The sequence below is a fragment of the Anastrepha ludens genome, chromosome 6 (assembly GCF_028408465.1).
Source record: "Anastrepha ludens isolate Willacy chromosome 6, idAnaLude1.1, whole genome shotgun sequence".
Lineage (NCBI taxonomy): Eukaryota > Metazoa > Arthropoda > Insecta > Diptera > Tephritidae > Anastrepha > Anastrepha ludens.
In genome coordinates, this window is record NC_071502.1 from 43,271,433 (window position 1) to 43,294,607 (window position 23,175).

At 32.5% G+C, this 23,175-nt stretch overlaps 2 protein-coding genes and 1 long non-coding RNA gene across 5 annotated transcripts in view; 1 reads left to right on the plus strand and 2 right to left on the minus strand.

Annotated features, from left to right (window-relative positions):
• The window catches only part of LOC128868615 (protein spinster), a 60,461-nt gene extending 43,195 nt beyond the window's left edge, over positions 1-17,266 (minus strand). For 2 of the 3 annotated variants that reach the window (XR_008455140.1, XR_008455139.1), the window contains exon 1: positions 16,531-17,266. Coding sequence is in view for 1 of the 3 variants with exons in the window: in XM_054110906.1 (XP_053966881.1) it covers positions 16,531-16,810 (280 nt within the window). In the remaining 2 variants the exon portion in view is untranslated. The remainder of the gene's footprint in view (positions 1-16,530) is intronic. The other variant, XM_054110906.1, reaches the window with a different exon arrangement.
• LOC128868617 (uncharacterized) lies at positions 10,360-11,056 on the plus strand. Its single transcript, XR_008455141.1, has 3 exons — positions 10,360-10,591; positions 10,676-10,863; positions 10,967-11,056. It is a non-coding gene; the product is annotated as an uncharacterized LOC128868617 (long non-coding RNA).
• A 1,405-nt stretch (positions 17,267-18,671) lies between the features above and the next one.
• On the minus strand, positions 18,672-20,205 carry LOC128866320 (uncharacterized). Its single transcript, XM_054106947.1, has 4 exons — positions 20,029-20,205; positions 19,655-19,791; positions 19,438-19,594; positions 18,672-19,379 (listed from the first exon to the last, which is right to left on the minus strand). The coding sequence occupies exons 1-4, from the start codon at positions 20,064-20,066 to the stop codon at positions 19,031-19,033; spliced, it is 681 nt and encodes a 226-aa protein (XP_053962922.1). The 5' UTR covers positions 20,067-20,205; the 3' UTR covers positions 18,672-19,030.
• Positions 20,206-23,175: the final 2,970 nt, after the last annotated feature.

Below are 23,175 nucleotides of genomic sequence, written 5' to 3' on the forward strand. Positions count from 1 at the left end.
TGAAGAAAGCAAAGTTGAAGCCAGTGCGCGCACAATTTAGGTGCTTGAAATTGTTAGTAGAAGAAAAAGTAACAAAAAAATTTTGTTTGCAATTTTTTTTTTAACGACAGAGATTTTTTATTTTTGGCACATTTTGTGTTTTTTGTTTCCATAAATTGGGGAATTGAATTAGTTTGTAGGTAGGTATTTGCAGTAGTACATATAAAAAATAGAGTCCCAAGGTCAAGAAATTTTGTGCAAAGTAGCGAACATTTCAACAAGGAATTGTGAAGGAAGAGAAAATTGCTCGTCGCTTGCAGTAACCAGAAGTGAACAAGATAAAGCCTTTAACTGGTATGTAAATGAAACGAAATTATGTATAGGGTTTTTCAGTAAGAGCGCTTCAACTTTTGAACTTTTTTGAATAAAACACAAACGGTTTGACTTTTTTAACTAATTTTTTTTTTTTATCGAGTTTGAACATATACATTTAAGTATGAAATTCGATTTCTTTTGCATGACCACCGCGTGCACGTTTTACGAAGTCCAATCGTTGAACCCAATTTTCGACCACTCTTTTGCATAAATCGGCCGAAATTCCAGCAATTTCGCGTTCAATATGGGCTCTGAGCTCACAAATCGTCGCCGGCTTGTTACTGTAGACCAATGACTTCACATAACCCCAAAACGGGACGGCTTGTTAAATGGACCGTAAAATGGCCGTAATGCTCTTAAAGTAGCAGCAACAGAACGATTATTTTCATAAAAAATTTGCACGATTTGCAATCGTTGCTCAAGTGTGTAGCGTTCCATGATGAAATGTATACTAATGAAGTTAACAAATGACAAGCGAAAAATAAAAAATATTGCGTCGTTCGCCCTCCCTATCAGAAAAAAGTTGAAGCGCACCTATTGTATAACCCTATAGTTAGAAGAATTTTATGTTGAGTATACGTTCTGACGTACCCTATCCTCAAGATTAAATTAGATGGTATTCTTGCCTTTCTAGCAGGAACAACGAGGCCTAATCGATTGCTGGATAGCCCAATCGGGCATGCGACAATCGAAAAGACTCATAGATCCAGAACGGATAAAGGCAGAAGCAATCCATAACCTAAACTGAAAGGGCATACAACTTTACACTGAACTACTAACAGGACACTGTAAACTTAATTGTCATAGGAAAAAGAGGCACAGGAAACCGCAAAACACGTTCTCTGCGACTGCCCAGCAGTGGCACGACGGCAAACTAAATTACCTGGGAAATGGGGCTATAAATCCAAACCTCTTGGTAGAAATTAAGCCTACAGCAGTTTAAGGATTTATTAATAGCCTAAAACTGTTCGAGTAGGCTACATGGCTGAACAATAGATCTACATATTCAGGTCGCAGTGCACAAACAGCAAATCAATAATTAATTAATTAATAATTGGCGCGTACACTTCTGTTAGGTGTTTGGCCGAGCTCCTCCTCCTATTTGTGGTGTGCGTCTTGATGTTGTTCCACAAATGGAGGGACCTACAGTTTCAAGCCGATTCCGAACGGCAGATATTTTTATGAGGAGCTTTTTCATGGCAGAAATACACTCGGAGGTTTGCCATTGCCTGCCGAGGGGCGACCGCTATTAGAAAAATATTTTTATTAATTTTGCTTTCACTGAGATTCGAACCAACGACCTCTCTGTGAATTCCGAATGGTAATCACGCACCAACCCATTCGGCTACGGCGGCAAATCAATAATAATAATAAAAAATGCTTTCCATTTTAGAGTTCGATTTAACTATTGATATTCAGATTTAGTTTTTTCATCACATCACAAGTAAAATATGGAATACAATATTTTATATCTATTCCGTTCCGTGCTCAGCCTTACAGAATATAATAAAATAAAATAAGATAAAGTAAAAAAAAAAAATTCAATTAAAGATTATTTAACCAATTAAACTAAAATAAAAAAAATATTTCAATAAAATATAAAATGAATAATTAAAAAAAAAAATATACATTAATAAAAAAAAAAAATGTTTATAAAATTTAATTTAAATAAATAATAACTAAATTAAATATAAAGTAAAATAATAAATAAAATTAATTAAATAGCGAAAATAACTCAGTAAAATAAAAATGTATGAAAGGTGTTCGTTTAGTAAAAAAATGTCCCAGTATCATATGTATATGTAAATATTAAAAGTAAAAAGTAAAGGCAAAGAAAAAATAAAAGAAAAGGTAATACTTATCCCTGACAGATCTACTGTCATAAGTCAAAAGACTTGACTTTTAGTGGACTACCTCTACTTTAAACAAAATAAGGTCAGAGCAAAAAAGCTGTGACTATCAGATCACGGAGACCTGATCTGTGATTGTGACAACTTCGAGGTTCATTTCGCTGTCAGAAGTAATTGGGAATCTGATATCGTTCTAAGCGATAAAGTGAACCAATCTTCACATGGGCTTCAAAAATGAGAGCTAGAGCTGAATTTGGTATTTGCTCTCAACAAATTCTCTTTGACAAATAGGCTTCCAATTGACTTTCAAGCCAGCTAAGGATAGGGTCTAATATAGGCTTCGGAGAATCGAGTTATAGCATGAAGACCCTACTGGGTTTATTATTATTAATCAAGTGATTGCTAACGTAGAAGTCATTATTGTCTTCATTTTAGCGGTATAAGGACGGTTAGTCTGGAAAAAGTTTTATAGAGAGGCTTTTCATGAGACGTACTAGAGGTAGCAAGGTATTTTTTTAAACCACTAATGGTGTTTTCGTTTCTACGAAAAAATTTTGCACTTCCACGGTGTACAAATTGTTCAATGATGCACTCAACCCTGTGAAAAGACGCGTCTTTTTGCCTACTAAGAAAATACCGCAAAATACTGCCACTGTATGTATCTATCTATCTTTGTCTAACACACACATTTCTTAATGTTAATTTTTTAAGTAATCAGCTGATTCTCAGAGCAACCAACTCCCCTGACAAAACGTTCCCACGACAGTAGGTTCTACGTTACCGGAACGACCCGGATTTATATCCGTACAAGGGCTGTCACTCCCCGTACATGTATAGGGAATGTTTATGTTGCTAAACAACAACAACAAAACTTCTTAAGGTAAGAAATTTCCTCCTTTGCCTTCGTGTGGCATTTTGGCATTTTAAGTATCGAACGCAGAATCCGGACGAAATCGCCATAAATTGAATTAATTACAGAAACAATAAGACGTTACATAAAAAAAATAATAAGAATGAAATGAAATAAAAATAAACGAAATTAGTAAAAATGAATTAAAAAATTAAATAAAGTAACATAAAAAAAATTACGCAGAAACTACAAAGCTTCACAAATAAATGCCTTTGGATAAGTAAAGTTTTTTGGCCGAACACTATCCGAAATACGGACTTGTGGCAGATAGCCAGGCAACGGATCGGGCACACTCTCAGAAAGGACAGGGAAAGCATTAGCAGAGCAGCATTGGAATGGAACCCACAAGGACACAGACGACCCGGTCGTCCACGAAATACTTGGAGGCGTTCTAACCTTCCTGAACTAGAAACAGTTAACCAAACGTGGGATGTGGTAAAGAGAGCAGCGGCTAATAGAATAAGATTTAAATGTTTTGTTGAAGCCCTATGTTCCCAAGTGGAATAATAAATGAATAAAAAGAAATTATGAAAAGTAAATCACACGCATTTATTAGTCATTTTCCTTATCTATTTATATAAAATAATTTCTCAATTGATTGATAGCTGTATTAATTACATATAAATAATGATATGGAAATATATCATCAGAGTGCAAAAGTAAGGTAAGCATGAATGTGCGTTTGCATGTATGTAAGTATTCACATTCACATTTTATATTTTATTTTTACTTTTTTGAAACATGAAAGATTTACAGAAAGAAATTGGACACATTATATAAAAGTACACAAATGAATTGAAAGCAGCTGACAAATAAAATTTTGGTATTTTTCCTTGCGGGCACTTACATACAAACATACAGCATTAAATGATACTTCACACTTCTTTACATGCAACACACAAGCATATAAGTACATACGTACAAATGCATATGTACATATTTTTCAATTGAAAGATAGGAAAACTACACCTAAAAACTTTGCAGAATTTGTTTTAACAAATTCGCCAAGCAACAAATTATTTTCGAAAGGAAGGAAGTTCAAAGCTGAAGAAGCAAACAACCAAATACAAATTTTTGTTTTACTTTTGTTATGCACACATATGTATGTATGTACGTATACGCATATACATGTGTACATATGCATGGTATATTGTTTTGGTTAAGATTCTTTAATATACATACGTACATACATACATGCAAAACTAACTACCAAATTTCAATTTTGATTTGCGCAAATTTGTTCAAAGCTTAGGACAACAATCCGCCTTTACTGAATTACAATTTTTTATAAAATTAAACATTTTGTACGATGGTGGCGATGACAGACGATTTTCGAATCGATTTTTATTTTTACTTTATTATTAAAGGCGCTCCCAAATTGGCAGGGTATTCAAGTTCAGTCTCGCTTAGGTGCAAATGGCAATCAAAATTTTTGCAAACACACCACCACCACACACAGGCAAGGGCGAAAAACTGAAGAAACACATTGTCAAAAGTTAGGCTAATTTGGGCAAATTAAAAATATTTTTATTTAAAATATTAAGCAGTTTTTGTTATAGAAATCATACGAATTGCCGTGACGAGCTGCTCAAATACAAAATGCAAATGCCTCGAATTTTTGGCAATATGCACAAACTGTTGGTAGACATTCTACGTTTTATGTTTTACGTCTTACTTTTATTTCAATTTTCTTTATGTATTTCTTTCTTATTTTTAGCAACATTTTTGTTTTCCTTTTGCAGACTATATTCGTAGCATCACGCCACTCTTAACACACACATACATATGCACACAATGTAGCTACACACACATACGAATATGACATAAAATTTGTTCATTTGTTTACGTTACAAGGTAGTGCTATTCAATTGGATACAATCTATAATATTTATTAACAATATTAACAACTTTTAATGGGCGAAAGCCACAACGGTCGGATAATGAAAATGTTGCATTTTATAAATTCCCTACAATACGCGTGGCACATTTCTAACAACTCGCTACAAAGCATTGTAGTTTCTAAAAATATTTCTAAACGATTTCAAAAATAGGCACATCCATATACATACATATGCATAGTAATTACGTGTTTTTTGGGTATTTAACATCACAGCTGTATTCATACTGTAAGTAAATATTAGCGTGATAATGCCTCTTTAAGGTTCAGCACATATTTTTTATGAAAGTTATTCGACAAAAATATTGACGTAATGATGGCGGTCTAGTACAGGAAATACAATGGCAAAATTTACAAACAAATAAAAACAATTTATTGAATTAAATTATAATTAGAAAAAAAAAAAAAAAAATTAAAATAAGTAAAACAACTAAAATTAAGTAAAATATAATAAAGTAGTAGTAGTAAAAAAATCAAAAATATATAAATAATATAAATATATTATAAAAAAATAAAGCAAAAATTGCAATGAGATAAAAGAACAAAATTAAAATAAAATAAATTAAAATAATAAATTAAACAAGAAAGAAATATAATAAAACAAAAAAAATTTAATTTAAAATAAATAAGAAATTAAATAAAACAAGAAACATAAAATGAATTTACATGAAATAAATTAAAAAAACAACAAAATATACTAAAAAATAAATTTAAAATATAAACTAAATTAAATTTAAATAAGAAATTAATTAAAACAACAGAGATTTAAATGTTAAAAAAGGAAGAATAAATAAATCAAAAATTACAATAATATAAAGAAGCAAATCAAATAAAATAAGACAAAACTATATTACAATAAAATATTTTTAAATGGAATAAATTAAAAAATAAAAATAAAGTTTAAAATACAAAAAAAAAACCAAATTAAATTTAAATAAGAAATTAAATTAAATAACAAAAGCATTAAAAACATTCAAGGATAAAAATAAAATACGAAATAAAAAAATACCCAAAAAAATTAAGTAAAATAAAATAAAGTAATAAAAACTAATATATAATTTAAAACAAAAAAAAATCAAAACATAAATAAATATATAATGAAATTAATTAAAAATTACAATAATATAAAAAAAGAAACAAATAAAATAAAATAAGACAAAACTAAAAAAAAAACAAATTTACATCAAATAACTAAAAAAATAAACAAAATATATTAAAAAATATAAAAAATAAACAAAATTAATTTTAAATTAGAAATTAAATAAAACAACAAATGATTAAAAACATTGAAAAAGGTAAAAAATAAAATAAAGTGTACACCAGATATTGTTAAGATTTGACTATTTCTTTACTTATTTTATAGTTTCAATTCATATAAACTAAGAATTTGTAGAAGTTATAGTTTTGAAGTTTATTGCATTTTGGTATAAAAAAGTGCAAGTTTTAAGTATATTTAAAATTACACTGATTTTTGGCAATTTTTTCTGCTGACGGTATAAGATGTTTTTTCCATATAAGAAAATTGTGTCGAATAGAGAAAATGCGCAAAATGCACTTCCTAAAAAATTGTCAAAAATCAGTGTAATTTTGAATGTACTTAAAACTTGCACTTTATTATACCAAAATGCAATAAACTTCAAAACTATAACTTCTATAAATTCTTAGTTTATATGAATTTTATTTTAGTACGAACCATATTTTTATAAACAAATAATTGAAACTATAAAATAAGTAAACAAATAGTCAAATCTTAACAATATCTGATGTACACTTTTTTTTGACGCTGACGGTATATCAATGAATAAGTATAAGGAAACTTAAACTTAGATAAAAAAATAAAATATGAAATAATCAAAACAAAAAAAAAAACACAATGGATGTACATAAATATCAATGAGTTTTTGCTTTTGATTAGCTAAAAAATAGCTGTATTTTTTGCAATTTATGGACTTAATTTAATTTTTGACATCTGTATTGAGTAGTTTAGAAGCGCAAGGCAAATTATGTTTTTTTTTGTCATTTTAAAAAACATTTCTTTCCTGAATTATTTGCTATATAAATTTGTTTCTTTATTTATTTGGAAATACATCAAATACAATGAAAACAAACGCCGCCACTATATAACATCAACATTAAATTAATTGTACAGATTCGTTTAGGAAAATATTCATTATTAAATTTCTAGTTTTTCGCGTTCACGCAGATGATACAATAATATGTACATATACATATTTATATACGTACTAATATATTTCTTACTTGCCTTGGTCTATTTTTTGACTAAAGCCCACACCCAACTGACAGTTTCACAATACTAAAGCGAATAAATACCATTGGAAGAGAGAATCAGATAAGAAAAATAAAACTTATGAATGAAACTTTTTTCTAAATACCACCTATGTATGTAGGTATGCACATATCTGTGAATTTAAGAATTGAATTTTTTGTATGCCGATTTTGCGTATTCTTTCCACATAAAAAAATTCCCAGCATTCGTTATGCTTATGGAAGAGAGTGCATAATACCGTCTAAAAAAAATGTTTAAAAAATCAAGGCAAATTTTGAGTCATTACCAAAAAGTTTGAAAATTTAATAAAAATTTGTTGTGTTTGTAAAATTTTGTACGAAGTTTTAAACTTTGAATTATACGACTTTTGTTGTAAACTATATTTTTATAAAAAGAAATTAAATACATTTCCAAAATTTCGCAATATGCCATGCTGCTATTGTTATGAACACAGGTGTGTGTATACATAAGTGTGGAGGGCTAAAATTGTCACGAAGGAAATGTGCCAGATTATTTTGGTATTACACTACCTTTACACTCATTAAATGTATGTTTTCATGCGACGAGTTGATGTCTAATAATAATTATGTATGTGCATGTGCATACATACAAAATTATGACTAATTAACGGAAATAAACTCAACCTATCACTAATGTGATTTTGATTGACTTTATGTGAATTTGTTATAGGGTTTAACGGCGCTTTTTGATTTTGGTTTTACTTTGTGTTAATATTTAAATGTAATTACATTTATGTGTTAATCAGGTGTTTAGAAATTACTTTTGTATTTGTATTCTTCCATTTATTGGCCGGTTACAAATCCGGCACTTCCGTTTATACTATGCACTCTCCATTTTCATAGAAAACCGAAAATTTTGATTGTGTGAGATTTGGCTACTACTGTTTTATAAGTATGCATTAAAAATGTGCAATTGATGCATGCAATTTTCTATATGAACGTGAGTGCCTTCTTTGTGAACCTCTATTAAAAACTTGAGGCTTCTAAGAGCGTGCGTGAAAATGAGGGAAATTGACTCATCACCTCCAATAACTGCTTTGTCACATACATACACACGCGCTTAGAGTGTGCTGCAAAAGTTTTAGCAACAAAAAGAAACAAAAACAAGAACAAGAAAACATTACGAAGCATGCGCGCCTACTTCCCTGCAGTGAAAAATAAAAATCGATTAAATCGGAATCGGTCCAGACATTTTGGCGCTTGTCACGCTGCTCTGCAACCTATTTATCTGCCAGATTGCTTACCCCTCACGCTTGGCTCTTGTTTTTCTATTCATGCCTTTCAGTTTTGAGCCAGTTTGGCGCTTGCTTTACTTACTTTTACTTTTTTGACCACTTTCGCTCTTAGTTTTGTATGACATTTGGCAATATAGTCCTTTGGCAGTTTGGCCATTTTAGCACTTTTTTGTTATTTTTTATTTACCTATAGATATGGTATGCTGAGATGTTTTTTTATTGTGTCGATGTGCTTTGCAAATACAAATTCACATTTGCACTTTCGGCTTGTTTGGAACTTTTATTAAAGTTGCAATAGCTACGTAAATATTAAATCTCAGCAACTTGGCAATAATAACATCTTCAACAAGGTGCCTTTATAATGCAGCAAATCTGATTTTAGAGGATCGATATCCATCTGATAGAAATAAATGTTTCAGTTGCCAATCTATGTTGACTAATTTCTCGCATTTAAATGTTTACATAAGATAGTAGTAATAATAGTAAAATAGTTGGGAAGTAGACTGAATCAAACCTTTATCCTTATTTTGATGTTACCCTTTTGAAGTCTAAGTACAATTGAATGGACTATTTTTTGTCCGCCGACTTGTAATCTATAAAATTATATATTTCAGAATCGGTAGAATGGGGCATATCAATTCAGAACAAAAATAATTATTGAGAGTTTTATTGTAGAAAAATTTGATTGTGATTGCTAATTTTCATGAGGGTGTAGAGAGGACTGGAAGCTCATTGCGATTCTACTTATTTTTGCTTAAGTTTACCCCTCTAGTGAAAAGTAATTGTGTTTTATTGAGTTTTTTTTTTTTTTTTGAATGATAATGACATTGAATAAATATTGCTAAGTTACGCCTTCTCGCGAAGGATTTCGATCAAAATAGGCATATCAAATGAATTCCTTTTAGCCAAAGGTTCCGGGAAACATTTTCTTCCAAAAATAAAAAAAAAATTATAAAAATATTTCATAAGATATTTCAAAGCATCAACATTCACAATACATACGTATATGGGAAATGCTGCTGGAGTGACAGTGGCCGCATACGAATCCGGGTTGTTCCGGCAACGTAGCACCGACTGTCTCTGGAACGGTAAGATCGAAATATCTGCTTCTAAATTTCAAATAATATAAGAAGGCTAGAAATCTACTTTAAAGCAATGACCCCATTATTCAGAATGAATAGGAGAAAATTTCCACAAAGCCGATCAGTTTTTTTGCACGTATGCATTTATAAATAAACAAAGGCACACATTATTTTCATATAATAAACTATTTGCATAATATAGGGTGTTTTTTTAAGAGCTTCAGAGCTTAAAATTATAATACAAAAACGAAATATTGTTGGAATGAATTTATTCTTTTATTATATTTTTTAATAGATAATTTCATTTTTTAAAATGACATCCGGCATATATCCGCCGCGGCTACGAGTTACATTACAGTACATTCGAACATGCTAATTTTGGACTACCGTATGTCCATATGACGTCAATGGTGGCTTGAATATTGCAATAAATCAACCGCAAGTTGCGCCGACTTGTTGGAACCAAATGTCGATGCTTAGCTGATTAATTTTTGGAAACAAAAATTTAGACAGCATGGCTCGATAGCGCTCGCCATTTACCGTAACGATAGCTCCTTCCTCATTTCGAAAGAAATAAGGACCGATATCGCCGCCAGTGCTATATGAACTTTGCGAACAGATATTGTTTTTGTTTTTTATTTTTTCAGGATAAATTTCCACAATTTGGAAGCGTTAAACGATTCACCATGACTTGACAAACCTTACTGAACAGAAACGTCAACAGAGTTTGTCAGTTATCGGTATCGATAGTTCTCATGCAGCTAAAAAACAACACCCGATAGTAGAACAAATGTCAATTATATTTTATTACATCTCTCTTCTATAATTACAGCACTTTATAGTACTTACTTATTTGCGGTAAAAATAGGAATTGTGTATTAGGTAATAATAAAAGCTCTTTACTAAAAAATCATCCGATTGAGTACAAAAGATCACAAGCAACTGCTACGGCACTGGTAAGTGTACACTTGTACATTTATTCTACAAATGTAGGTGTAGCTTTACTTTAATAAACGCTAAATAGTTTGTAATTTTTCCAGTATATCAAATAAAGGTGTAATTAAAATAGTCGCCGTGTATCTATGTATGTATGTATGTATAAGCATCCACTTTGCATACTAACTGGATTTTTCCACCAATAACCAACTGGATTTTAGCCGATTTGGCTGATATCCAAGTAAAATTATTAAGATGCGAATGCATAGAGGTTGTACAAGTTTCCGGGCACGTGAGTAACTTTTGTTAATATTGGCATTAGATAAATACGAGTATACATACATACGTATGTATGTAAGATGGTTTTAAAATTGAAAAATAAAATTGTTTTTAAGATATGGCGGTACTAAGGATTACTCACTATTTTGATGTTATTACAACTGTAAGCTGAATTTGCGAATCAGGCGATGCTACTGATTAGCACGACGAAGATGACGTATGTATGTATGTACAAACAAATATACATACATAAATAACTAAAAATACGTTATTATTCAATGTGCTGTTATGTGAAAAACAAAAATCGATGATGAGGTGAGTGCCAACGCTCCACTACATATATGTATGTATGTATGTATGTATATATGTATTGCAGCACATCACGCCACATTCTTGCAAGTAAACACAAACAAACGTATTTTGTTGGAGAAATACTAAAAACAAGTTTCTCTTTTTTGTTTTGTTGACCCACACAGAGTACATGGGGAGTACAAGCAGTGGAAGTGGCATGATTCACTCAAATTAAATGTATAAGTAGATTCATGCTCAAATATGACAAACGTGGCCAATAAGCTGAAAAAGGGTTAAGAGAGTCATTCATAAATGACATTAGAGATGGGCGTGTGAGTTATTTTTGCTCACGTTCACGTAAATTCAGAAATCATCGTTTTTAAACAGCCATGTTTTTCGCGAATTTTTTTGGTCTCCCAATTGAAATTTATTTGTATTAATTGCGTTCATAGACTTTTAGAAATTATGTACATATGTATATATGTATACACATGTACAAACACTTTTGGACAAAATAATAGAATTTTGACTACTTTTCTTTTCTTTTTTTTAATTTTCATTTATTTTTTTAGAAAAACATAGCTCGTCTATGTCAAATATCATATTATATAAATCAAAGTTTCTGATTTTATATAAGATTTATTTAAATTCGACAAATTTTCACCAAACTTTTTTGAACAGAAACAAAAAATGTGGGTACGCTGTTTTATAGCCTTTTAATTTTGGTATAAAAAAGTGCAAGTGACTTGAAAATTTCGTTGCTGTTTGATAACTTATTCCCTTGACGGTGTTGCGCATTTTCTTCATATAACGCATGAGATCATTTTTGTTTATAGATCAATGGAAAACTTAACTTGGTAAAAAATCAGAAAAAAAAAATAAATAAAAGTAGTCAAAACTGGCGTTTCTAATTAGCTGTTCACGGGTGTATGTAAACTTTTGTATACAGCAATGCATGCAAATCATTTAAAAATATTTATAGCACAATGCTTTTACGTTAAAATATATATATACAATACTATATATAGACATATATTGTATACATAAAACCATCAGTATGCATCCAGATCCGATGCAATTCATGGAGCGTGTATTTCTGAAATATTTTGTTTATACAATTATTTCAACTGCAGAGCTGCCTTGAATGTGGGTGTAGCAGCTCTCACTAGGCTCAACAAAGTGTTATACATACATATACAATATTGTGCGTTATTTGCTTATCTGCTACTTTGAAGAAATCCCTGAGTTATTTGGAGAGCCACTATTTAACTGTATTGAGCGCTTATCAGCATTGATTAACTGCTCATTATTTCGAACAAATCTGAAAATAATCTGTTAGTCGCCCGTACAATTGTTGTTGATCTGTGTGTTTTTGTTGGCAAAAGTGAGTATCGCACTAATTTTTATTTTGCTTAAACTATATGATGCATAAGTCTATATGTATGAATAAATATTTGATTAAATCGTCAGCGTTTTGGTAATGCGGTTGACAAATGGGAAATCCTCTCATTTTAATATAATCTAATCGTTCTCACGTCAGTAGAGGCTACGTTAGCGGAACAACCCGAATTTATATCCGGCCGCGGGCTGTCACTCCAGCAGCAGTCCTTATGTATGCTGCTAAAACAACAACAACAACAACATAAATACATACATAGAGATGTGCTACACAACACCAAAATGGTGGAAAATTATAAATAAAGTTGTTTGTATACAAAAAATATAAAGTCATATTACTAGCTAAAATCGAATAAAATTCAAACAAGTCAAACATACAGGAATTGAATGAAATGTTTGCGTAAATTACGAGTATAAAAAATTGCAAGTACCTAAATTTTTGTTATGAAAACATTTCTTAAATTTACCACTATTCGTTCAGAAGCAGAGCAACATATGTATACGCCTTCATGGCCATAACTTTGAGCAGAAAAATTATTAACTTGTAAAAATACAGAAAATACTAATTAATTAATAAAAGTGATGGTGTATCTACAATAGAGATACAGAAATCGTTCTCACAAAATATATTCATATACAGTCGAACTTCCATATAGTGAATTCGCACGGGACCTGAAAATCACTTCACTATATAGAAACTTCATTATAAAGAAACATTGATTTTTTATGTAACTTTATTTAAAATAATCAGTGAGTTTGGTTTGAATTACAGTCTTCCATTTTTCATTTTCAATAAAAGCTTCCAAATCATGTAGAGAGTTGAAAACATTAATCGGCACGTCACTCCTCATTTCCACAAAGGTTCTAATTACGCTAATGGATGAAGCAGCTTCTATCAACGTAGGTAATGCCTCCTCAGTTTCTGCCAATTCTTCAACGGTCAAATCGTGTTCATCGTTATCTGAAATAATATTTACATATTAAATTTTTGTTTGACTATAAAAAGATAAATGCTTACCAGGTTCAGCTGAACTTTCAAAAATGATGTTGAGAATATCTTTTTCGGATGGGTTGTCCCAAGTCTGCACACCATTATCAACATTTACGTAGTCATCAAACGATGCTTCGATATTTGCTACTTTTTTAAATGAAGACTGCAAAGCAGCCAAATCCGATATTGAAAGAAGGTCCTCTTCATCCCAATGCTCAAATGGAATCTGCATAGCATCTTTTGAAAATCCAGCCTTTTTAAAACAGTTGGCAATTGTTTCTGGTTTAACATAGACATTCCATACATTGCTAAGATTTCGAACTGCTTGCAGCAAGTCTATGGCCATAACAGAATTTCCCTGATCCACTTGAGTCAATATATTCGTTAAAATTCGTTTTCTGTAATGTTGTTTCATGTTGTAGATAATGCCTTGGTCTATTGGTTGCAGTAACGAAGTCTTGTTGGGAGGAAAATAAGCGAGATGAATGTTTCTCAACTTGTCTCTTACATCTTTAGGGTGGGCAGTGCAGTTATCAACAACAAACAACACCTTTCTGTTTTGATCACAAAATTTTTTGTCGAGTTTTACAATCCATTTCGTAAAAATCTCACTGGTCATCCATGCTTTTTTGTTAAACTCATAATCGACACCTAAAGATTTTATCCCCTTGAAGTACCTCGGATTTTTGGCCTTTCCGATTACGAGCAATTTTAGCTTTTCTGATCCTGTCATATTGCTTCCCACCAGGACAGTTATTCTCTCCTTGCTTTGCTTCCCACCAAAGCATTTTTCATTTTTGAATGCCAGTGTTTTAGTTGGCAAGCATTTGAAAAACAAAGCAGTCTCGTCGGCATTAAAAATGTCGTTAATGTTGTAATTTTCAATTAATTTCGGTAAGACGTTCGTTACCCATTCATCATGGTTTTCTATGTTGGCGTCAGCACTTTCCCCACATAATGTCTTTTGAATAACGCCATGCCGACTTTTGAACTTGTCTAACCAACCTGTACTTGCCTCAAATTCGTGGTGTCCTAGTGCTTCCGCAAAATCTTTGCCCTTTTGCTTCAATAATGGTCCAGATAAAGGGAGATTCTTACCACGTGCAACGAGTAACCATTTCAGCATTGCTTCGTCAATATCCTCAAAATGACAAGGTCGAAGTCTTTTGCGTTTGGTATTTACTGCCAAATCCTCCGCATTTTTTAAAATCACTTCCTTATTTTTTAAAATATTTGATAAAGTGCTGGGAAGAACTCCGAATTCATTGGCAATATCTTTTTTTTTTTTCTTTCCTTCATTAACTTTGTTAATCATTAATAACTTTTTTTCAAGCGAAATGCTGCTTCGATGCGTCATTTTAACTTCAATCACTGAATAAAACTGTAATAGCTCAGCTCTTTCTGTTTTAATTTTGGGATTCCCCTCATTACAGTTTGTCCACATCTAACCGTAAGTTTTTGCAACAGAAAACTTTTGAAAAAATTCACTACCTGGAGACAAAAACTTAGGACGCTTGAATTTCCAGCAGTAAAATTTGTTCATTATATAGAAAACTTCACTATATAGAAATTCATTATAAGGAGACAAAAATACACCGAAAGTAGAACGAAAAAGCAGTGTCTTCGAAACCAGTTCATTATCAGGAGAGCTTCATTATATGGAAGTTCACTGTAGAGAAGTTCGACTGTATTATATGTAAAAATATTATATTAAGCAATTTTTTCAGTTTCACTTTAATGACAATCATTGTCCATCTGTTTTATACTTCATATTGCCATTTATACTGCATACTGAGGTTTACTTATGTGATGTGATACTTGCTGGATGCTGATAAAAAAATAATTGCACACGAGACTTTCAATGCCGCTCACAGCGAATAAAAACGCATCTGCTATGCACATAGCAATTAAATGTATGAAATTGTGTTATCAAGGAGTGCTGCTTGGTTGCGAATGAAAGAAAACAATATATGCTTGCGATTTATATGTTTGATAAAAAATAAGACGTAACTGTCAAAATTTATGCGACTTTTTAAGCAAACATAACCCAGATATGCGTATGAATTAAGTTAAATAGCTATGCGCCAGCTTAAAAAGCTCTAATTAGTAATTCCAGGTGCGCCCAGGAAAAATACGAATGCACTAAGCTTGCATTGCTTTGACACACGAAAATAGAAAAAATGCATCATGCCATCATACACAACTACAACTCGTTTACTACTTTCTTCTGCCTCTTTCAATTTTGGACTGCTTGCCTACATATTTATATTTAGTTTCTGGTGTTTAAAATAGTTTTACGTTGACGGATGTTGATCCACGTATTATTCACATCACTAAGCGGAAACGCATGTTTTCACTTCATAACTACAATGCATTTTTTTTATCCCGGAAGTAAACGTTCAAAAATGCAAGACACATAATCAAATAGGTAGTAATATTTGAAGAAATCAAAAAAGCTTTACCTCATAAGTGTCGTCGGTACATAGGTAAACATTTAAGCACTTGACACAGTGAACTCGGTTTGAAATACAGTAACAGCCATGAAAATCAACTGTTCGTCCGCCAATGTGCCATGTTGGCGCTTTAACTTATGTAGCCTCTTTTTATATTATAATATTTTATAATCAATATTCATATACTCGTCCACCATATCTCACACGAGTAATGGGTTGATGGCTCTGGAGGTGTACAAGACGTATAAAATGAGCGAATATTTTCTTACTCTTCGAATGACTGGAGTGATGTGAGGCAAACATTTTGGAAAGAAGATTTCTACAATTTTAATATCTATTTGAATCGTAATTTAATGTAAAAATAATTCATCAAATTCGTTTGTTATAGTAAAGGAACCAATAACGGCAACGTATATTTACCATATATACTTAAGTATGTACCTCCATCATTCTAAACCTATTGAAGTGTGAATTTTGTCCTATTTACCTAAATATACTTAATATGGCCATCGTTTTACATCCTTTTATAACTTGAACATACTCGTACCTGCTATGGTAAAGCGATCCATATAGTTGATTAGATTAACAAAGCAGAGCACAACCACCGTAAACCATTGTGTCTTCGTGATTCCGGTGGATGGCTGTTGTAAAACAGCGCTATCCGTGTCTGATGGAGGAGGCATTAATTGCTGCGACGAACAGGTGGCGGGTAGACTAGCTTCAACGGAGTTGCTGTCGGCTTCCACATCACCACTGGACCCTGAAAGAGCGGGATTATCCATTGTTGTGGTTATTGGCAAGTAACGAGTCGACGATTGTGAAGACATTCACGTGGAATTTATGCACAAATCCCAAACACAGCCTCAATTCGAAACCGCACACACTCGAACACCACAGCAATTATAATCTGCGCTGCTGTTTTTTTTCTTAAATAATTTATGTTATTGAACTCCGATTTCGTTTGCGTTCTATGCTCTACACTTTTTAGCGGTCTTTGCGACACACATTCGTTTGACGTTCCTTTATGTGCACTGATGTAGCAAACTTTTGCTTTGGATTTTGATTCCTATTTAAGGCCTTGATTTATAATTTCAGATTTTCAAGATGTACTTATTATTGCATGACACTAGCTTATTTTAAAACAATTTTTACACCGTTTTATTAATTTCAAGAATTTTAAACAATTAAAAAAAATCTCGCAAGCGGCGTTACTTGAAGTTATCTTATAAGAAAATTGCCAACTAAACACGAGAGATGTGTAAAATAAACTGCAGCTGCGGCATGAAAGTACAATAATTTTACCCAAGAATTATTGGAATAGCACACAGAGTTGCATGTACAGGTATTAATTTACATAAATGCTCTTGTTTTGAATTTGAACATTTGCCAATCGAACTAGAAATTATATTTTTCTTTCATATCGGACACTTATGATGGCAATAATTTAACAGAACTAGGATATATTGCCGCAAGCTTACTTAGAAATTAAATATCTGAGAAGGTTTATATATTTTAATTGTGTTAAAACAATGTCTACGTATCTCTGGTTTGTAGGCACGATTACTCACGCGATGTCAAAACGTCACGAACGACGTGGAAGGGAAATCTGGCAAAAACGGAAAATGACATTTGTCAGCTGGCAGTGTTCACCGAATGCATAGAAATTGGGAGTGTTCGTGAAGCAAGTAACTTGTACAAACTTAAAAGTTATTACAAGATCGAGCTCGTTTAAGCAAAAAAGAAAATATGCAAAACTTTTAAAGGGAGAGCAATTTAGACATTTTATGGGGAGGTGACGTTGCAAAGTCGTGCTGGAAAAATTTTCTCGGTAAGAACTTACTAGAACTAGATATATGATACTCTTCTAACTATCGGTTACAATATTGCAGAAGTTATTTCACGCCGAACATGTTTGAATATATCGGCCAATAACTTGATGTTTCAATTTCACGTGAAAACAAAGTGAAAACTTTTATTGCGTTCGATTAGCTGGTGATGACCATCAGACTGTCAAAATTTTGCTGACAGAATGCGTGATGCCATTGTTGCAGAAATTCTGTGACAGAGCGTGACGTCATCGTATAAAAAGTAGCACCGTCGCAATTATTACTCGTAGTCAACAAAGCAACCGGATATTTAATATTTTAAAATCATAAGTATAAGTGATAAATAGCAAAAGAAGTTAATCAATTAATTAAATTAAATTTGTTTGGTTAATTTTATCTATTTAGTTAATAACGGAACCCCACAGTCTGCAACTGTGACATCAAATTCTTGATAATATCAAATGTTAGTTTTTGTTGCTTGCTTGTCAATTTCTGTCGGCGTAAATATTTGTATGCTTCTCTCTTTGGGTGAGTAGAATAGCAGTGCACGAGACTCAATCGCCATTACTGTTAAAACAACAACAACCCAATCGCTCAATTAAGCAAACACGGAAATTGGGACCAGTGCTGGAAAAAATTTTGCTAGCAAAAGGAACATACCTATGTATGTATATATGATTTGTGATCATATGGTTGCAGTTTAGTTAACAACACTTTCACATATTTAAAATTATTATTATTGCTATTATTACAGAGCTATAAACATGAGTAACTTAATAGCAAGAAAGTTACTAAACGCAATTTAATTAAACGTGTTAGGTTAATTTCATCGATCTAATTAATATGGGTATCCGCTAAAAGAAAATGTGTTCGTGGTAGTCTGAATCATCGCTCGCCGTTTTTGCAGCTAGCTTTCATATTTTTGCGAATTCCCTTTCATGTAATATGTAATTTGTATGTTTCTCACTTTATCTTATTTATTTACTATACTATTTCAATATCTTAATCCTTATATTTCTTATTTTCAATTTTTAAACTAATTTTTAGGATCATCTCATCACAGCAGGACTAAGGAGAAACAACAACAACAACAAGAAAGTTGGAACACTACTTCATTATGTTATCTATAAAATACTCCGCAGCAATATATTAATGCGGAGATTTGAATAAACAAAAGTTTCAGACCAAATCAAAATAGACGAGACTTAAAACAACATTTTTTTAAGTTTCTTCGGGTTCTGTTTTAATTGTTATTAAAGCATCGAATAAGATGCGCATCGCTTTTGCTTGTTTCGCTTCGCTCATTTCTGATATGATTGCAGCAACTGTTTGTCCAAAGGAAAGCACAGCATCACTTTCTTTTTTTATCACTACTTTTTCTTCCACTTTTGGAGCAAGCGATTGAATAGCCTCGATCTCTATTGGCATTTCCATTTTGTCCCTGCGAAGTTCATTTAAGGGATTGTATGAGTCGGGAAGTTCATTACTCTCCGCACTTATTTGTTTGAACCTTTTCGGGCGTCTCGCTATGAAACTGGAATCTTTGTTATCGTTCAATGAGCGGCGAGAGCTAAAAAATCGACTTTAATAATATGCACTAAATTTAAATTGAAAAAACTGAAACATACGTTCTTTGTTTTACATAACTCCTGAGAAAGGAAAGTGAACTAAACAACGGCCAATTTACAGTAGCATTCACTTTGCTTTCGGACAGCGTGTCTACCTGCTTGAGTACTCTGGAATAACGTTCTCGTAAACTCTTCCATCTTTTGGAGCAGTCTTCAGCTATGATAAAAATTACTTTTATTAGGTACATTACAATTTCAAAAAAATATATATACAAACCGGCAATTCCCAGTTGCGCACTAATTTCAAACCATGCTTCCTGCTTTTGTTCAGCACCCCTATATCCTAAACAGTGTTTGTTGTAAAGTATTTTATGGCTACGTACTAGGTCGATTAGCCTCTCGTCGATTGACATTCTGAGAAATTACAAGTGCGCACATAAATATTAATTAATCAAGTGCTAATGGGTTTGAGAGTTTGGATTTTAAATATATGTTCGTTATTTTTGTTTGAGAAATCTATTAACGTAATGCTATGTTAAGTTTTGTTTTCATAATCATGCACATACGCACAATATCACTTGGAGAGACTAATGTGACATTTTCTATGCTATGCTGGAAAGAACTAATCTACTTTTAACATGATGCTCTTACAATGAGTATGAACCCATTTCGTCATATGCGGTTTCCATTTCGTAGGAAATCTTTAAACGGTAAAAGTAACTACTTAAGCAGCGATTTATTATTTTATATTAAACATATTACAAAGTTAAAGCAATTAAGAAACATAGCAAACATCACTTTGAGTTGTCAAAACATTATATTGGGAATTACTACCAATGGCTATATGCTATTGTGAACTACTACACTGGCAGAGCTGCCATCATTCCTGGGTAAGAATTTCTAGTGGGGTGGCATTTAATATCACTGAGTTCATTTTAAATATTTTAAAATTTAAGTACTTGGATGTGTGTATAAATAAAAACCAATGTAATGGGGAATTTACAATAAGTAATAAAAGTTGTGACTGTTTAAATCTCCATTTTCAACAATTGTGACGGAAAGCAATCAGCGTTGGTTTTCGTTCTTTGAGCTGTTAAATTGAAATGAGTCGAAAGTAACTAAGTATGCGACCATATGTTTTCATTATGATTGTAAGCTACAAAGCTATTCGCCGCTAGCGAGTATGGTCACACCTCATTACACTGGTATAGCTTACAGTCGTACAAACACATGTATTTTAAGGCAGCTCTATCTAGCGTTGCCAACATATGTATATTTATACTAATCTTTTGTTTATTATTCAGTTGTTTATGCCAAATCATCATGGCAAGTTACACGATTGAACAGCACGTTCAAATGATAAAACTTTATTATCAAAATGAGTGTTCATTAACGCAACCGTTGCGTGCATTGCGCCCATTTTTCGGTAGACGTGGTGGCCCTTACAGTTTCTTATGGCCCATATTGAACCATGTGGACCTAGACGACATGTGGTTCCAGCAGGACGGCGCTACGTGCCACACAGAAAACGCCATTTTATTCCATTTCAACATCTACCCGCCCTTATTGAAAAACCCTTTAGTTGCTTCATCTAATCGCCACTTGCTATGCTTGGTGAAAAGAAATGGCCTTAAGTTTCTTCAGCATGTTGGGACCTTGAAATTTAAATCGACCTCATTTTGCCCTAAATATGCTGTTTACCTTATCTTTAAATATTTCACAAACTGGTTAGGTGCTACATATTCCTTCATTAGTGAGTAGACCACAGACTAAACATTTAGACAGTTACTGCTTTTTCCGAGTTGTTAGTTTGCAATATTTTTGAGAATTTGAAAATTTGTACTATGAAAATTTTAATTTTTCGAATTTTGTTCCATCTAATGCAAATTCCATCCACCGAAACAGATACAGATCGGCTAGAAATTTTTTGACCAATAGTGAGAAATGAGCTGATGCCTTACTTTACAATTATTGTTGTACTTAAAATTTTTCGGTAAACAAAACTATTCTAATGTGAACGAGCGTTTGTATTCGAAAGAAAAAACTTAAAACACTTCGTAAGCACCTGATATAAAGCGCCTCGTCAAAAACTTTTGTAGGATGGTTGCCTTTTATATTTTGCGCCTTTGCAACGTGTGATGAGCATTTTTTGATCAAAAAGTTTGGTATTTTTTAGCATAAACCTCCATATAAGGCTTTCACTTGTTCTTTTTTCAGTGAGTTGAAAAATTGATCTCACCTAAAAGATCGAATTAACTCGTGAAAATTTTCGTGCGATGATTTATTAAGATTTCCGTAATTCGACTTTTGGTGGTTAAGCACCCCACCAAGCGATTGGGAAACTCTGGTACAATGAGTTCCAACGAGGCCGTCGATCCTTGTAGGATGAATTTCGTGAAGGCCGACCGTTGGGCTAGAAACAATCAATGCTGTTCGTCTATTGATAACGCAAGATTGTCTTGTGACATATCGCGAAATAGAGGCATCCTTGGGTATTAGTGGGACCAGCATACATTCAATATTGCATGAGCATTTGGTCGTTAAGAAGACTTGTTCTCGTTGGATACCCCGTATCGTTACAGCAATCGACAGTATGGGTGTTCCAAGACGAGCTTAATCCAACAAAAGTTGTTCGCGGAAGAAGCCCCTCAAAGGAAATGGACCCCTGTTTTTTGCAAAACCTTTTCATGTCACAACTACACAAGTATTAACGCACAATAACTTATTGCCTTTTAGAGAAAATATATTTACATACACTGTTTAAACAAAAAAAAAATTTAGAAATATAATATAGAGACAAATATTACTGTTACAAAATTATAAACGCTCTTGGAAGTTCTTCTCCAATATTGTTTATTTGCTCTCCCTAGTAATTTATGGTAATTTCATTCTTTTCAATAGCCCCAAAGATTCTGTTCGGTATTGAATCAAATAACTTTTGCACTGGTTGCGAGCTAAGGGAGTCCGATGAATGAAGTACAGCATCTTTCAACTCTTCTTTTGTAGAGTACTGCTTATTTCCTCCATAAACTGCTGGAACGAATTCACTCCACACGGCATCTCAGCAAAGGGGATATATACATTGTTTACCAAACCAACACAAAGTGCGATGAGATGAATGACAGGCCGCATTATCTTGCTGGAAAACAAGATTTTTCGTCAGAATGCAAGTTGAGAGATTGCAGCAATTTATTCAAAAGTAAGCTTATGTATTCTTCGGGATCCATGCGTATTCATGGGAAATGGTGAACTCAAGTGTACTCACAGTTCCCTACACTGTCAGAATACCACCGGAAAAATTTCTTTTTGAAAAATATCTTGGCTCTAAACGCATATCTCTCCAAATCTATCTGGCCCAACTGTTTTATTTATTTTAGATTAGCTGTACCTGGCGCGCGTTGATACGCCAACTACTAAAATAAATTTAAGAAAAATAACTTTAAAGAAAAATCAGTACACAAATATTCGATTCATTCTAAACCATTTTATTGATTTTCTTTATTTCGAAAAAATCGGTTGAACGGGGCAGAAGTTGCTACTCTGCAGCGCCACCTGGTGGCGAGTGTCAGCAATGAGAATATTCTACAAACCTTCTCCTTGCAAAAATACATATATATACGAATTTTTATAATAATCGGTCCAGTAGTTTTTGAGTTCATCGAGGACATACAGACAAACATTCATTTTTATATATAGAAGACTACTGGATTCCAAAGGAAACGAAGCTTTCCGTTTCACTTTATGGTCAGGATAAGGTTTGGAGGTGGCTTCATTTTAGAGAACTTAGTTCCCGAACGC

Bases quoted from the DNA above. Each gene is read 5' to 3' on its own strand.
- LOC128866320 (XM_054106947.1), bottom strand. From the start codon at position 20,066: ATGGAAACCGCATATGACGAAATGGGTTCATACTCATT. The intron at 19,792-20,028 runs GTAAGAGCATCA...GTAATTTCTCAG, and splicing joins GAAATGGGTTCATACTCATT to AATGTCAATCGACGAGAGGC. The intron at 19,595-19,654 runs GTTTGTATATAT...TTTTTATCATAG, and splicing joins TGCGCAACTGGGAATTGCCG to CTGAAGACTGCTCCAAAAGA.